The following is an 18,254-nucleotide window of genomic DNA, read 5'->3' on the forward strand; positions in this document are numbered from 1 at the left end:
ACGTGACCCAGGACATTTTAAGAAATGTAAGATGTCGAGATTTTTCCCCATTATAAAATCTCTAAATGGCACATGTCACACAGGATGATGAGCTGGAACACACTGCAGGGACGTAAAAGGTGGGGAGCCTGGACAGAATCAGGCAGCCCCAGGACTGAGGTAATTTTACACCACCTCTGACTGGGGAAAGACGCATTACTAAGTTTCCAGTACACATACACAAACCCCATTTAGGGCAAGGCTCCATGCACACGCTCCAGGCAGAGCAAAGTTAGGACTTCTGGCAAATAACAACTACCAGTGGGGCGAAAAGAGAGTATTTGCTGCTGTGGTTTACTCAAAAGAAAAAAGTTTATAGATTTTTCTGGCTTCAAAACATGTGCAAGGAAGATACTACAATTTCCAGCAACTAGTCCTCTGCATCTGGGTGCATTTCACACATCAGTGCCCAGCATTGTTATTTTCACTTCTTTTTTTAATGGAATCAAGTGCCCTGTCTACTAAATAAGGGCTTTCTAATTTTATGTTATTTATTGCTTCAGAGGGGGAGGAGAAAGAATTTCCTAGCAGAGTAAAAATAAACTGGACATCATCAGCCAGAAAAAATACCAAAAGTAACTGATAGAAAGTGTTTTGTTTAATATAAAATATAAATTATTTAATGCTGTAGATAACTAGTGAAGTAATTAATAAAAGTTCACAAAATAATACTCAAGTAAAAAAATAGAGCAATGATGCTTACAAGTGAATAAGGACTACAAGTAAAACAAACAGCATAGTTGGATATGAAATATTTCATTCAGACAAAAGAAAGTGTATTTGGCAAGACTGCTGCCAAAGCAGCCAGGAACTCTGACAAAACTGCAATGAATCTTTACTATGTGCAGCACACCTCATTTGAAAAATACAACTGCCTGGAATTTGCAACACTAATTTATTTTGATAAGAACAAGTAGTCCTACTGAAGACAGTGTAGTTGCATAGGTAGTTACTCCACAACTCCCTTCAGAGCTGCAAAATACAGTCCAAACATATTTGATGTCAGGAAAATATTTTTTGAAAGTTTCTGTTTTCAGGTACATCTTAATGTCAGCACTCCTTTGGTATTTTACCATTCTGAACACTCTTCTATTTAACTTACAGCACACTTTAAAATGATACTTTAATAACTTACGTAGTGGTTGGGCATGTTTTGCTCCAGAGCACACTTTTTCACTTGATTCTTTGCTCACAATGGATTGATCTACAGCCTACACAAGTGCCTAAGTGACAGTTTAATCAGATATCAAATTAGGAAACATTGTATTTGACAGTTTCAGTTCTTTTCCAGTCCAGTGAGGAGCTCAACCTTCAAGTTCTGTTGATTTCAAGGAAGCCAGGGCAAAAGTCATCCAAAACAGGTTTGCACTATTGATAAGTCACAACTGGTACCATTTTGCATATTTGAGTGTTTTAATTTATTTGCTTGCTGTTAATCCTAGAAGAGAGATCATAATTGCAGCTTTCAACGTGTGTAATGAACGTCGCCCCAGTATTCAGAAATAAATTATGCCTCTGCGTCATGGCGTTCGAGCTCAAAGGCAATATTTGTCCTTCCAGTTGTGCTTAAGTTTGAGCCTCTTGCTGCCTTTTTCTTCTTCTTCTTCAATTCCACCCCATGGGATGTAGGTTCGTTTTCAACACCATTAGTTGTAACTGATGACAGAGGAGTATCGACGCTCATTAAGTTGTGCTGATTTTCTCCCTCGTTCCTTTGTATCCTTTTCTTCTTTTTCTTTGTACCTCTAGAGGAAGGTGGATATAAAAAGAGTAAAAGAAACACAAAGTTAGCCCAAATTTAGAGCTTTTTCCACCTACAGCTGATGTGTTAGAGCAATTGTCTGCCTGTCCTCTTGAGCACAATGCTGAAACAACTACAAAAACTACTGTTCCACAGCAGAACAAAGACAGAAAAACCATGAAGACAAAATATGAGACCACTCCACTTGTCTACTTTTTATCATAGCATTGCTTTGAAAATAACTGCTCATGATCTTAAAAATCAGCTCATCTTGATCAACAGACAACAAACATAATTAAAAAATACAAATTAACAGTCTCCTCCTCTCATAAAAGCAATTGCACGTGTCTTTTTTCACTTTCCTAAGCTCAGACACCAAAATACTTACAATTAAGGAGAAACTGCTGGTTTATTTATGTAACAAGAATAAGACACACAGTCGAAGTGACTAAGATTAGTTTTTCCATTTTAATATACCTGAACAAGGACAGAGTCAGAAATTGCTTTAATGTCTATTTCTGCTTATCAGCCTTCATACAGTGCCAAAAGGATCAGTCAAGCTCCTGTATTCCAGTTGATGCCTCTAACTGGTCTTGCATATGATGGCAGGGATTATGCAGGTGTTATGTTAGACCACTTTTACCATGAATTCCCACTCTTGGCAGAAGTTGTAACTTTATTTAACTATAAATACTTAACAATACTTTGACTCTAACCTTTCAAAGGAAGGTACTGTCTTTGTTCAAAATTTCTATGGTGCCTAGCACAAAAAGGTCTTGGTTTATGACCTGAACTGTTTAATGCTGCTGAAACACATAAGCAAAGGGATGAATCAAGACTGAAGAATCTAATGGTGTCTTTTCCACAAAAATGGTGTTACAGGTGCTGCACTGTTGATGATACTGTCCTAATGTAATCAGTCTTTACAGATGAAAATGTTTACACATAAGCCTTGCTAATGAACTGATGAATATCTGCCTGTAGTTGGAACTGTTTTTAAAGCTAAATTGTATACCCTATGAATATGTGGATTGCTGCAGCTCTAGTACTGAAACATCCTAAGGAAAAGGTCTGAGAGTCTAAGAACCTCTCTGTTAGGATTCCTAGAACAATTTGAGGAGTACTGCTACATGAGGAAACTAGGGTAAAAGATCATAATTACTCAGTGTTGTAAGTACCAATGCACCAAACCCAGCGTTCAGCTGGGTCTCATGTAAATTCATGCAGAGCACTACCTAGTGCAGCTCAAGGAAACCATACAACGGGAACACACCTCAGGACATACTGGCTGTGCTGAAAAGTAGCAGCTAATCATTACTATTCAAAGGGTAAGGTTACTATGCTGCTTCGAATTAAAGCTACTCTAATTTTGAGAAGCAGTTTTCATCTTTTTATTATTTGAACATCAGACGTGATGATGTATCAAAACTTAGATGCAAATCACTTAGCATAATTTCTCTATTTCTTCTAGAGTCTGCAGAATACACATCAACTGCTTGACTAAGATAAAAGTCCACTGCCATCTTGTATCGAATTTGTGTTCCTATTGCAAAAGCATATTTTTCACCCAGAAATTCTCAAAAAATAGACATTTCATAGGGACTTGCCATTCATGTTGTTTCACAGCAGGTATTGTGGCTGTAGTGAACAATACTGTTCACTAATAAGCAAATGAGTAATCATTCATTTGGCTTAGCAAGTTGTGCAGGTATTAAAGTTTCACTTCTCCATACTGAAAGTGTGTACTTGACAACCACTTGATTCTTAGGAATAATGCAGTAAATAAATTTTATATCATATACGTCAATGTGACATGAATATTAAGTGCATTTTCACAGAAAACAGGAAAATAACTGCATGTTTTAGGTGGAGCAACTACTTAAGTACGGATTGACTGGATCTCAAGTCACGTTGATATTGCTGTTAGATGCTGAAATATAAACCTTTCCCAGTTAGGATGGCAACACTTGCATATATGTAATTTTTTAAGGATATTTCAAGACACATTGACTGAAGTGAGCAAGAAAACTAGAGTCCTGACAAGTCATGGTTTTGGTAAGAGTAAAGTGAGAGTCTTCATGAAAAACAGGCAGCCCTGTTTCTGAGCTGTTTTATTATCTGATATAATAAAACAGAAGTATTGACAGTTTTTCACACTAGTGGCATCAGCAGTGTCAGAGGATTCTTTTCTAGCTTCAAAGTAAGGCAACAGCTTGTAGTCTTTTCTGAAAAAAACCTGGTCCACGTGGTCACTGCTGTGAAGTGCTATGTCATGCATGATTTCAGACTGGAATCTCCATGATGCTCCTGCTGTCTACGGCTCAGGATGAGGGAGCACATTCCAGTGATTTGAGCACGTAGATGTCTTCTCTCACCTTTTTGAAATGTAACTGAAATAATTTTTGGGCTATATTCCTTCAGTGTGACATCTTCTCAGGATAGTCCTAGTTTCAATTAAAATGAAAATTTGTATTTGGTATGACTCAAAATTCTTGAATTTTCTTAAATCATTTGCGATTCCACATTTTATATCTGTGGTCCCACATTTTTCAGTGGATGCCCTGGAAAGGTCAAAAATAATTGTTTCCTGAAGTCTTACCAATGGAGTTGAGTTATCCCAAATTTTTGATACTGACTTCTAACAGACTGTGTCAACCACCACAGTAACTGTGCTTTCAAGGCATTTCCTTCCTTAATGTATATACTACTAGAATAGCTGTGTCCAAAATTCAACACTGAATTCTGTCAATGTGTAGTTGTACAGACCACTCTTCATCATGCTTGAGGGTTAAACTGTCCACTCACAACATACTTTCAAATCTAGATACAGCTGGAGATACAAAATTCAGATTTTTGTATCTACTTATAACCAACATAATCTAAATAATCTACATTATGCTGTAAATGCAGATACATACCTGAAAAGGCAGGTTCAAATGAGGTGTGTATCTGCATTTACAGCACAATGTAGATTATTTATATGAGGAGGGAACCAGACTGGAAAATGGTCAGTGAAATAACTTTGCTTAGGTGACAGATACCATGGGAAACATGGGAAGTATTTTCAGATATCCATTTTTGAAGCAAAAATGGTTGCAAAAGCTAAGATATTGTGGAAGCTCCTGTTCAAAATGCTGAGATCTTATCTGCTTACAGCTTTCACGCAACAAAGAGCAACAATTTTTAAGAAATGCAAGTGTCATCATCAAAGGTGCTGCTGGCATCTTTTTAGAATGTGAAAACCTTTTGGAATTTACATTAATTAACTTTTAGAAGGTGCAAAAATAGCTTTCAGTCTGCAGCAATAAATCCTAATACAAAGCTAAGGGATGCCAGTGAGCAATCACATATCCCTGAGTTTTGACTGCAATGTATGTTATAGTCCTTGCTCTTCTGGGGATGTGCGTATGTATATGAACTTCATATTTGTTAGGAAGTTCATACACATATGTTATTTCCTTCACATTTTGGGTGTGAAGCACTCTCCCACTGATCACCCTAAAGCTAACTTCTTGTTTTGCTTGAAAAATAAATCAATCCTTCCAACATTTCTCACAGTTTTCAAACAGTTGTAGGAATAACACTGCAAATTGCTTTAAGCATTTCTTGCTTACTCTGTTGCAGGTGAGTCTCTATCTTTGTCATGTTTGGAGATAAATTTCAGGTCCCCTGACTTACTGGTAGCTGGTGACATCTGTAAAAGAGACAATAAAAGCAGGAAGGTAAAAAGACAACAGACAACGGGGCCAACACATGTGCATAGAAAACCCACCAGCTTCCTGAATAAGGAGAGAATATACCTCGTTTGAAAAAGAATGTCTATCAGCCGTAAAATGTTAACTCCAATGTGGTTACAAACAAGGAAACGGAGCCCTGCTATAAAAAAAGGGCTGCTTGCAAATAAAAGACAGTTTTCAGGTATGTGTTTGAATCTGCTTGAAGCCAGCTTAAAACACACATTGTTTTAAAAGAATTATTTGTGCTTCTGCAAGTAAAAAAGCAGAATGCTATAATGCCTTCTTATTGCATAGTTTTCACAAGAAAAACCTGTCTTTTTTGATCCTGCAATTTTCATTCAAAAGCAGTGCAAATCACTCCAGGTTACTTTGTAGCTCAGGGCTAAAAAGATTGCCCAAATCTGGAAAAGTAGATTCTCTCACTTCCAAGGTAATTACAGGGTCTCTGTACAACTTGCTCCCTCTACAAATAAACCTAATTCTAACAGGTATCAAACTTAATGAAAGGAAATGTGAATGCCCTTCCTGAATCTTCAGGGATAGGTTATTTTATTAGTTTAATATTATTTTTCTACTGACTTAGAATAAACAGGATCAAGCTCCCTTTGACTTACGGAATTCATACATTTACACTGCTCACAACCATTTTCAAACATTAGTCATTAGAATTAGTCTGCTGTAAAAACACAGATTGCTGGATTAGTTTAGACAAAAGTCAGCCTATTAGAATACAATAATGTAGCATTGGCAGGGCTAGGAAGAAAAATCATCTACTTCACACACAAAATCCTTGTTAATACAGTAATAAACTTGAGACTAAGTCAATGGTAAAAGTAAACACAAAAGAAGGAAATATAATACCACTGATATGAAAAATACAAGGGAGTGTTGTAAAGGGCATGACTCCAAGTAATTAATACTTCCTTCAGCATTTATAACCTTGTGGTTCCTTGCCATTAATTCATTCTGTTCGCAATGAAAACAAAATATTTTTTAGAAAATCCTGTGTGAATGATGTTGAACCATTTTACCCACGTTTTTGAGCAAATATTACAGAAGCTTCTCACTATACTAATACTATAATCAAATACAAACCATTCCAAAGAACTGTAGAATTCCCTGAAGTGCTGCTACAGAAGACTGACCTCTTATAAAAAATACACTAAGATTTTTAATACTTTCTGACACCTAAACACAGAAAATTATCCTTGTTTTACAGTTAGAATCTTGAAGTATCCACTAACTTAAGCTGCTTAACTGAAAATTCTTATGCGTTTTAAAAAGAATTCATCACACAGCCTTTCATATATTAAAGCACAGCCTTTTAGTATGAGTATCGAGGAAAGAAGAGCACACAATTGGAGACATTTGAATAGCTGTTCATCTCACACGGCAATTCACAAGAATTCCTAGGTCTGTGGAGGCAGACTCCCAACACTCCACAGTACTGTCCATGACAGCTTTTTTACTTCATTCCTACAAACTTTCAAGCATTTAACAAAGGAGAACTAGATACTAAGTCTTTGTGAATCAGATCTCGCTGCCACTACCTCCTTTTGCCTGTCCCACACACCTTTGTGTCCCTCTCAGCCTACTCCTTGACCTTCTTTTCCCATCCTGGTGATGTAAGAAGTAGCAGCACTGAAGAAACAAAGGGATCAGTGGCAGATACAAGGAGGCAATGCAGGAGCTGGTGAAACAACGGGATGAAGCATCAGGAGGAAGAAGTGGAGGCTGGGAAAACATGCAGGAGATCTTTGGCAAAGGAGGTGTGGTAATACACACTGGGAACTCACTAAGGACATGTCAGGAGCAAGCCAGGGAAGGCTGGAATATGGAAGAGTTGAGGAGGCTGTTGATCTCATCTTTGTCCATTTCTAAACATCTCAACCACTTGTTATGCATGGAGAGATCTCCCAGGAAGTTCTAAACAGCTCTGCACTATCCTCACTGCCTCTGTGCTAAGATGCTGGTGCTGGAACAGGCATGGTGCGAGCCGTGACACTCCTCCAGATTGCATTATTAATACAGCATTATTAGGGCACTGTTTCCTTTAAACAAAAACACCCTAATGTTTCAGACACTTCTGAATATTGTTCTGTTCACAGGAACAAATACTGAACACAGTACCAAAAATGAGCTCATCTGTACAGGGCCAGTAATGGTGTTCAATTTTGTTGCCATGTTCTAATTCTCCCCTTTTTGAGAGATATAGCCCACCAGAAGAAGAGAACATTAATTCATGTCAACTGTAGAAGCTTGGCTTTTCTAAAGGCTTTTTTTGCTTTATTATCATAGAAATGAAAATTGTAGCAAAGTATGTATTTTCCTTTTCTAAAGGGCTTGCTTGCTTCACAACTCTTTCATTTCATACTTAACATTCTCTCTTGCTGCCACATAAGAAGCAACCAAAGTAATATAAATAAAGGCAAAATACATGAATGCATATCAAGTTCCTGATCCCTGCTATAGAATCCACAGCAGTAAATCAAGCACTAAACCTTTCCTCTGCAACTTGTGGGAGTAATCAGGTATTTCAGAACACACTTTCTAAAAGAACCTGAAGCAGAGGGCATCTAAAGGAAATACTAAGGACATAGTCTGATCCCAAATCTATATTTTTGGTGGTGCTTTCCTCTAGGCTGTGCAGTGCTGCCCCTAAGACTGGTCTGCAGATTCTGTGGCAGACTAGGAGGTAGATGGACAGAATAGAGTGGTGCAGGAAATCTATTCAGATGATTCAAGCCATGACAGTAAATGAGTTTGCTCTACAGCCTACAGAGGAACTCTCCCATAGAAGCTGTTTCTACAGAACTTCATCTAATTAAAACTCATTGGATCACAGATGGCAAGAATGAACATGTCTCTGTGCCTTTTCATGCTCGCCTTTAGGACACTACACTCAGCACTAACCCTGTATCTTGTTTTCTATTATGCAGTCCACGGATAAAAGATTCACAGCCACGTATTTAACTACCCAAAACTATGCCAATGTCTGCTGTCAAAACTGTTCTAACAAGTCAAGCTCAGGAGAAATGTGACACCACACCTCACTCATCATTTTCTTCCCTGCTATTCTGCACCCGTCCACACATTTCCCCATTAAATGACAACTGGCAGAGACCTTTGCTACCAGAATTACATTTATTTCTTTTGCCATGACCTTCCTATTTAAAATGCAGTTAACTTACAATTGCTTTTTCCCTTCTTTAGTGTTTTTAAAGAACAAGCCTATGTAAATCAGACTGATCATATGCTGGCTCTTATATCTAACAATATTAGCTTAAATGTGAGAATCTAGAAGAACTATGGCTCTGTATACAAGAGAGACATTGGCGTGAATTTCTCTCTTTTGCATAAAAGGAAAAATCTGTTGGGTGAAAATTGTAGTCATGGCTTAACACCAGCAAATCATCAGAAATCACCTGCATCTCAGAAATCAAACCCACTACATGAGTTTTTGAGGGATAACAAAAGGAGGAGGAGGAAGAGTGGAGACAAGATACTTCAGATTGAAGCAGTATGGCTTAGAACACCTGTTTTCAGTCCCAATGATTTGGCCTCTGGGAATTTACATGGAATCACAGCTTTGCATTAACATTTGCATAAAAAAGTTCAATTCTCTTCAGAAAGAGGCTAAGAGCACCCAAGGAGAATGGAGAAGTCAGCTTGCTCCTGAGATAATATGTGTCACCTATCAGCATTTTTGGTTCTGCTTGACCAACTCAGTGGCTCAGCCTGATTCTTCCTGTCTTTAAGCAAACTGATCACCTACAGTAAACATCTATGCATGAAGTTTCCCCTTCTCTTTTTCCTCCAACAGGTATTAATTTGCTTATAAACCACATACCTTATCCTTCAATGACTCCAGTAATACTATAGACACAGGTGTAAATATTTCTTGAGACAGAACACATAGCTACCAGCTTAGAAATCAAGTAGCACCACACATGCTTAAGAGAGAGTAATTCAACTTGCACGTGCAGCTGGAGGGAAGTGATGCCATCCAGACGGACCCTGAGAAGCTTGGTCTTTGCAAACCTCACGAAGCTCTACAAAGCAAAGTACAAAGCCCTATACCTGGGTTGTGGCAATCCCAGACACACCTACAGGCTGGGCAGAGAAGTGACTAAGTGCAGCCTTGAGGAGAAGGATTTGGGGATGATGGCTGATGACAAACTCAACATGAGCCAGCCATGTGTGCTCACACCCAAAAGGCCAAATAAATCCTGGGCTGTATCCAAAGGAGCGTGGTCAGCAGGTCATAGGAGGAGATTTGGCCCCTCTACCCTGCTCTTGTGAGATCCCACCTGAAGTGCTGAAATACTGTGCCCAGTTCTGGACATGGAACTGTTGCAGCAAGTCCAGAGGAGGGTCATGAAGTTGTTTAGAGGACTGGAGCACCATCCCTATGAAGATTGAGAAAATTTGGGTTGTTCAGCCTGGAAAAGAGAAGGTTGTGTGGAGACCTCATAACCTTTCAGTATCTGAAGGTAGCCTACAGAGAAGCTGAAGAGGGACTTCTTTTTCTTTGTCCTGATTTCAGCCAGGGCAGGGTTAAATTTTGTGCAGTAGCTGGGAGGGGTGCAGCCAGGACCCAGATGTGATAGAACCTCACATCACTGCCAGGGGTAGGGGAAAAAGGACTCTCTTAGAGAAGAGTGTTCCTTCCAGTCCAACATTTGGTGGGGAGAAGCCATCTGGCACCAATTTATTGTAGCAGGCTCACAGAGAGCATCTTTGGATGTGGATCACTCTCTCTTTTGTAAACTTTTGTTATTAACATTGCTGATGTTACTGTTCATTTTCTTATCTCATTGCTGTTTACAGTAAATTGTTCTTATCACAACTCATGATCTTCACCTTTTATGCCTCCAATTCTCAACTTCATCCCGGTACAGTGGAAAGTGGGAGGAAGCAGGAGCAAGAGAGCGCTGTGTGGATTGCAAGAAGCTCAATGGGGGCACTGAACTGGGGAGTACCATTCCCACAACAGCCTGTAATGACAGGACAAGGAATAACTGGTATACATCGAGAGAGGGGAAATTTAGGTTACATATTAGGAGGAAATTCTTTACTGCAAGGGTGGAGAAACACTGAAACAGGTTGCCCAAGAAAGCTGTGGATGCCCCAACCCTGTGAGTGTTCAAAGCCAGGTCAGATAAAGCCTTGAGCAACTTGGTCTAGTGGGAGGTGTCCCTGCCCGCGACAGAGGGGGTTGGGACTAGATGATCCTTAAGGTCCTTTCCAACCCCTTCAAATTCTATGATTCTATCTCACACAGTACAAACTGCATTTTAAAGGAAAAACAGAGTACCAAGAAATAGGAAACTGAAGAACTCAAAAGCTAAAATATGTTAATATTGGGTAAAGACTAAAAAAAATGACCCATTCCTCATAGGTGATGCCACAGTAACATTTCCTTCAGATGAATTTCTTAAACAATAATCAAAATAATTACTACTTCAAAAGTAGGATTTATAAAGAAATATCTATTTTATAATGCTATTAAACAATATATGTGGAACACTAGACAGTGGCTTTGCAGATTGATTCTAGAAAAGCATCGTTTCTTTCAGCCCAGATGTCAATACCTTCAGAAAGAGAGATCTGCAGTCATATTAGCTAGGAATGAAGCCCAGAATTATGAACTTCACTTCAATACATTCTAATTCAATTGAAAATCACTTTTTTTCTGCTATTTCCCTGAACCTTGAAAATGAACAGACTTCACGATGTGTCAAAAGTCTTCAGATCTATTCACTGCAAGAATTTTATTGTATTAATTCCTTAGTATTTCCCTCATTATCATAATCACATCTTTCTATTTCCCCCTCCTCTTCCTAAAAGATAATCAGTCTCTGAAGTGTTCCTCAGTAACCTGAAGAAAGGTAACATTAATGGAGAAAACAGAAACAGTACAAACTATAAAATAAAAGTGCATGATGAAACAAATTGAAAAATTTCTAGCTATTATTTTTGAAACATGGAACAAGCTTTCCATGCTTTTTAAATTTTTAGATTCAATAAATAAATTTTTAGCCCACAAAATCACCCACATGTAGACAGCCCAAGCCCAGGGGAAAAGCATCAATTGTTTGGCAGGTTAGTTTCAGACACACTTGGCTAAGAATTCACAAAGTCTGACAAGAACCTCCTCTAGCAGAAGAAGAGTGAGACCATGAATTATTTATGTGAACAGTGATAATCCCTAACTTTGTTTAAATATACATGGAATCAAGTTTTGATGACCTTTGGGTAGATTATTCAAATTGTGCAATAATAATGTGGTTCTTGCCAGTAAGCCTTTTTTTTTCTATTTACATCTTGACATCGTTTTCCAAAGATAAATATACCAGAAAGAATACTTTCTTACACTTTTAATACAAATTTTAAATTTAATGTTTTGTCTATTATTACTTCCTACTATTCTCATGTAACATGGCATTGCATATTTAATATTCAGAATCCAGTTACATGTGTTTCATGTAGTGAGTGGCAGGCCATTGAACTATAAAACATTTTTACAAGATCTTATAGCCAGCAGAAAATTTCTGGAAAAAAAAAAAAGAAAAAAGACACTCTATCAACTTTGAAATGTTTCTGATTGCCCAAAATTCTGCAAAACCCACACTATGGTTTCTAATAGAACCCTATCTGTCCAGGAATTCCTGTGCTTTCCACCTTCATCTTAAGGAACCTGAAAACAACACATTAACTGGAGCAGCCAGATGATAAGTCCATCTCTATTTCTTGGAGTTCTTCATCAGTGCAACGAGAACTTCACTCCATGAAATTTCAATTGGCAGTTTACATGCATGTTGTAATTAAAGATGATTATGACCTAATTTTGTGGCTCAGGAGTTAAGCAACTCCTAAGGCAGGAAAACAAGGTTTGCATAAAATTATTGTTATAAATGCAAAACTGATGGTAGAAAGTATTTTGAAAGAAAGTTCTTTGAACTAAAGCTTTTCTAGAAATTATTTGCAAAGCTTAATATTGGATCTTAAGTATTACACCCTCTTCTAATGTTAATAATTCCACTTTATTCACTCATAAGGCTCTGACGATTAGCTAGATATGCATGTGTAATATCTGCAGTTGGAAAAATATTCTTAATTAGACTATCTGGTATTCTCAGTAATTAAAACCATATTCATAGTCAACATTTTAAGTGCCTTATTTAGTCTTGAACAGTACCAAAATCTCACATGTAATTGCTAGGATGATTTTCACAGTAACTGTTTTGCAGTCTTAACAGTGCTTAACATTTGAGTAATCCTCAAAAAAACCCAGAAAGAACAATAGATATAGCAGATCTAGGTATAACTAAGTATTTGGGAAAACACTCTTGTGTCCAAAAACCAGACAACTAAAATATTAATTTATATTTTCCTGCTTGTGTCAACAACTTAAGCAACAACCAAATTACTCAATAAATATTTTTGGATTAAAAAAATAAAAGCTTTTCTACCAAAGCAAAAAAAAACCCAAAACCAAACCCAACAAAACACAGGGTTTTACTAAGTTTTTCTGATCTCCCATATAAAGGAAATTGGCATTTCCCTTCATCAGGTCTTATACTGAAAAAAAGTGAAAGGAATAGGAAGAAAAGTTGCTGTGTCACTGCTGCAAGACAGGAACTGCCATAACCGATGAGCCCCCTCAGTGATCATCTTAGCAGTTTTGTCTCAGAAGTCTCTGGTATTGCCTAAAGCCAAAGCCCTGCACAACTTTCATTCATTCTGGCAAACAGCTGAATGACAAGTTGTTTCTTCTCTGCACAGCTCTGCAGCTTTTGTAAACCTATTACACTTCAAGGCATCATAAGTCTTACAGAGATTTGATTCATCATTTGGTTCAGCTCACTATCTTCTTGATGGCTTATACAGTGCTGATGTGACTCAAAACTTTAAAAAATCCACCAAATCATGTTTCCCACTCATTCCAATGCTTTTGAAATTTCAGTCATTACCTCAGCCTAAAACATGTTATTAAAGCAATTAATCCCTAAGCACACACATTTAAGAGTGTCTTGTAGTAGTTGAGTTCACCAGGATAACTAAGCATGGCATAAACAAAAATTTCCTTCTACCAATAGTAGATGTGATCCATTCCAGCCTAATGCTCCCTGACCTTGTTTAACAGCAGAAGGAAAGCAAAGTAAAAGAAAGAGGAGTGCATAGACTTCACACCAGGTTCTACTTTGTATGCTCTCTCCAGTGCTCATTCTTTGCTAGTTTAATCTCACAGGTATATCCCCTTATATAATTTTTTCCAGGACCTGTTTCACAATTTCCCTCTAGAATCTGTATGATTTTGTACTACCCTTGGCTGATGTGCAAGATGAAAAGCAGTGTATTTGCTTGGTTGTGGACTGATACCGAACATTTGATTCATTATGTCTTTCTTGTAGACTATGTAGACTACCACAAAATTCCAACTAATTATTAAATATGTAGTCAATTTAACTCAAGTTACAAGCAGAATTCAATTTAAGAGCATTTTAAATAAATAATATTAAAACTCAGTGTTACTAAAACAAGTACTACCAATAATAAAAAAACTAGTGTTAGAAAAGTATGTCAGCCATAGACACTTGAGAAATTGTAAGCAATTGAAACTAATCAAATGTTGCTTCTCACAAAGGTGAATAACAAATATGGGTTGCAAATGTTAGTGAGTTATGTAGTTGGTGTACATAAAAGTAGTTGGTGTACATAAAAGAATTGTGATACAGTAAATTGACTAAATTCCTACCAGATTAAAACAGAAAAAAAAATGTGGATAACAAAGACCAAGTCTAATAGAAATAGGTATAACAGTGCTTCTCTCTCTTCTAATCCAGGTATGAGTGAAACTGGGTGATTCCAAAAACATCCTCTGGGATACCCACCTTGCCTCTAGCCATGCAGACAATAAATTAAAGAAATCATCAGTAATAAATTTTTTTCTTGTATTTATTCCAATCTGCTTTCACAGAAGTATCTAGAAGTAGAGCACCCCTGTATTTTCTGGACAATGATTAGCCTAGGAATTTCTCAGCTACAAAGAGGTAAAGGATACTTCAGATTAATTACTACTACTCACTGTAGTGATAAATTCCATTTTTCAAGTATAGTTAGAAACAAAACATTTAGCAATTTGATTTACAGCAGCCAGCTTCAACAAGACTGCCAAGTGAGTGATCTGTGCTCAATAATTTATTAAATGCTACCTCTCTATATTCACTTACAAAAAACAGAAGCTGCACAAAAAAGGTCAACGGAAATAGTCTTGAGTGTTTTAACCTTGAACACTGCAATGTCTTTTCCAGCCTAAATAATTCTATGATTGTATACACTATGGAGCTAAGATTAGATGAATCATTTGAGAAGTCTCCAAAAGTTGTAACTAAGCAACACAGAATATGCTTAGAGTCTTGCAAATCAGACACAAAATATTAGATTCAATTTTAATAAAGTACATGGAAAAGTCAAATAATTGAAAGTAATCTGAACAACACTTTTAAAGTAGTTGTGTTAGTACCATTTCAGCAAATGAAAATTAACAGTTTTGGAAAGTACACTTATTAAAGATACAAATATTTTGAATAAAAATTTCTTCAATTCTAACAGTTGTTTAACTAATTTTTAATTACTTTATTTCCTAGATGATATCCCATGTTTTAAGACAACTGTCAGTCTTATTTCACAGAAGGGAAACATAAGTATGCAAAATTTCTCATCTTCTCAAGAACTGAGAGTCAATTGGCCTGCTTTGCATATAGTGGAATTTCTAAAATTCAGGAGAAAAAAACCCAGTCCATAAAAATCAAATGTCTACTTTTTTTTCCTGGACTAAGAACTGGGTCCTCTTTTTCTTCTGTATATTCTGACTAACAAAAATCACAGAAAGAGGAATGCTTACACACACATAACTTCTGTAAACTTGGAGTCAATGGGAGATTTGCCACCCATTAGAACAGTGGAAGTAAGCAGGATATTTAATTGCCACATAATGAAACAGCTGATTCAACATAAGATAAATATTAAACTTCTACTGAAAATATACCTGATTGCCTGGAATGAGATCTACACGTAAGAATTTTTTACATAAAAGATCAAAAATTAATACAGTCCATGTGGCATACAAAAGGCAACCTATCCCTACTTACAGAATCCTTCCTTCTCAAATTATTACCTTATCTAGTGTCAGAAAACCTTCGTCTGCTTCTGTTGGTCCTTCTGGTAGGAGAGGAGCAGAATCTGGTATTAATCCTGAAGGTTGTTCTTCATATTCTTCTGAAAAGAGGAACCATAATTCGCCATTATTAGAGCTATGAAAGAATTTGTGAACCACCATGAAGGTACAATGTAGCCAAAACTAGGATGTGAACGAAAACAGGTGAAAAATGTTTGAAGGCAAATGTTCTATGAGAATTTATGAAAATTTCTCCCATAAACCTTTATTTATACTAGCAAGTTTAGATTTAAATGTGATTTATATATTGGTTACTGTATGAAAGCATTCAAACATTTACCTAAGAACGAAGTCTACACTGTTAGGAAGCAGTGGATACTTAACAAACATATCTTACGTATTTCTTTTGATTAAATAAGGTGATTATCAACTGCAATAGCAATTATTTACCAGAAGTTATTTTTCACAATTGGACAACTGCTTCAAAAACTTTGTTTAGGTTTTGTCTTTGTTTTTCAGAACATTTTTTTAAGGCCCTCACTGAAGACTCTTCATTCAGACTTCTCTTTGGACTATCTTACAAGGAGGAAAGGCAGGGCAAAATGCACAGGATCCACAAGAAGAGGACAATAGGGAAGGGCATAGTAAATCTAACTTTAATTGACCCCATCAAGTGACCACAGTGCTATGTGCAAGTGTTTTTTAGGAAAGAGGCTTAAATACTAGATTTCACTTTAAAGACATAGTGAGGAAGTAAAAAATGGGGGAAACCATCTTGAGAAATGCTGGGTTAAAAGATTTCCAAATACCAGTAATAACTGATACTTTGATAGTTTAGGAAGGCAAATTAATTTCTTGTAGTGTGCAACCACATGCTGTGTCCATAAGCGGAATGTTTACATCAGCATACTGAGCATACTTACAGCAGTGGACTAAATAGGATGCTTCCTATATTATTTGTTCAAATTCATCTATGTTTGTCTGTATCAGTTTAAACAAAACAGTTTTGATGAAAAGGACCTGGTAGCAACTTCAATGCTCAGATGTCTGGTAGCAACTTCAGTGCTCAGATGTGAAATTTAACCATTATTGTTCCTTTAAAACTTCACACTGAAATCCAGATATTTGGGAACTGAACATTGTCCATTAGAGCGGGGGGAAAATTAAGTTTGTACAAAAGCTAGATTTAATGGAAATTGCCTAAGAAAAAACCCCAAGATGTTTGCGAAATGCTCTGATGTGTCCTAAAACATTGCCAAGCTGGGGCTTGAATTAGGTGGCTCTGTGTTAGAGGAGACAAGGGATCAATCCAGCTGACAGATAATTAAGTCAGTAATAAACTGACTTGTTCCATAAGCTGAAAGTGCAATGGTTAGCTAACTTAATACAATTTTTGCACCACAACAAGTCATCATTATGCCACGTGTGTACTACATAAATTCCTATCTTCAGAACAATAAGCAGAACAACATGGTAAAATCTTGGAGCATCAGTTAAACCCACACCGGTATACCAGGAAGACAGCAGTAAACTTACTTTCACCAGCCACATAATTAGCTGGAAAATAGCCTTGCTGTCCATTTGCTAGGCTGCCAAACCACCAGTTATCATTATCTTTGTATAACACTTGGATAATGTCACTGCGATGGATGGTTAGCTCATCTGATCGATGCGCTGTGTAGTCATAAAGAGCCACTACCTAAAAGAGAGATAAGAACACCACAGCTTTATCACAACCATGCCACAGAGAAAAAAGCGCAACATTCACTTCCTCTTGCAGAAAAGCAGCTGAAACCAAAGCTGCACTTTGGTAAAAGCTGAGGCTGCCTCAAGTTTTGCTAATGGGATCAGGGGTGGTGGGAAAGCAGCAGGAGAGGCAAGATAAAGGACTGTGGGATTGCAGAAATGGTTAAGAACATTCAATTCACTAAGATTAGCTTCAAAACAGCAGCTGTTAGTTTTATAAGCAATTTGCTTGTGAAGCAAAAGGGAAAAAAAAACTTCATACAGTCACTTTCTCAGAATTGTTACACCACCTTCAGATCCCATTCTCTGTGTGCTCATGAAGCATATGTGTTTGAATAAATACTTCAACAGTATGACAGCTTTATCCAAGGAAAAATTTAATACAAAAAGACATTGCAAAGTTTTGCTTTGATCACTCTGTTTTTTCTTTTTTCTTTTCTATTTTTCATTTGTTTTGTTTAGCAATAAGCATTTGGATATACAATTTCATAATATCTGCAAAAAATATATTTATTTTCCATTTCACAGAATAAATCTATTTGACAGTGAAATTCAGCACAGATATACTTTTATGAAAAAAAGTACTAATAGTCATCAGGACCATGGATACTACATATAATAAACTACTAGAAGCCTGCTTTCTACCCTGAATATGAAAATATCAAGTACAATTTCTTATTTTTTTCCTATGCCCTATGAACAAAAATCTGTCCTAGTGAACTCTGAGCAGAGAAGCATGAAAGGAAAACAAATGAACTGAAAGAATAACGGAATTGCTCACTTCCCTCATCATAAGTGAAGAGCACAA

At 36.9% G+C, this 18,254-nt stretch overlaps 1 protein-coding gene across 3 annotated transcripts in view; it reads right to left on the minus strand.

The window, feature by feature from the left end:
- Positions 1-619: 619 nt before the first annotated feature.
- Positions 620-18,254, minus strand: part of AHI1 (Abelson helper integration site 1) — an 84,892-nt gene continuing 67,257 nt past the window's right edge. For all 3 annotated transcript variants that reach the window (XM_041424022.1, XM_041424023.1, XM_041424021.1), the window contains exons 22-25: positions 17,237-17,399; positions 15,701-15,801; positions 5,395-5,474; positions 620-1,784 (exon numbers count right to left, since the gene is read on the minus strand). In XM_041424022.1, coding sequence (XP_041279956.1) covers positions 1,547-1,784; positions 5,395-5,474; positions 15,701-15,801; positions 17,237-17,399 — 582 coding nt within the window. In that variant the 3' untranslated portion in view covers positions 620-1,546. The remainder of the gene's footprint in view (positions 1,785-5,394; positions 5,475-15,700; positions 15,802-17,236; positions 17,400-18,254) is intronic.

The sequence above is a fragment of the Onychostruthus taczanowskii genome, unplaced genomic scaffold, assembly GCF_017590055.1.
Source record: "Onychostruthus taczanowskii isolate IOZ18803 unplaced genomic scaffold, ASM1759005v1 scaffold8, whole genome shotgun sequence".
Taxonomy (NCBI): Eukaryota; Metazoa; Chordata; class Aves; order Passeriformes; family Passeridae; genus Onychostruthus; species Onychostruthus taczanowskii.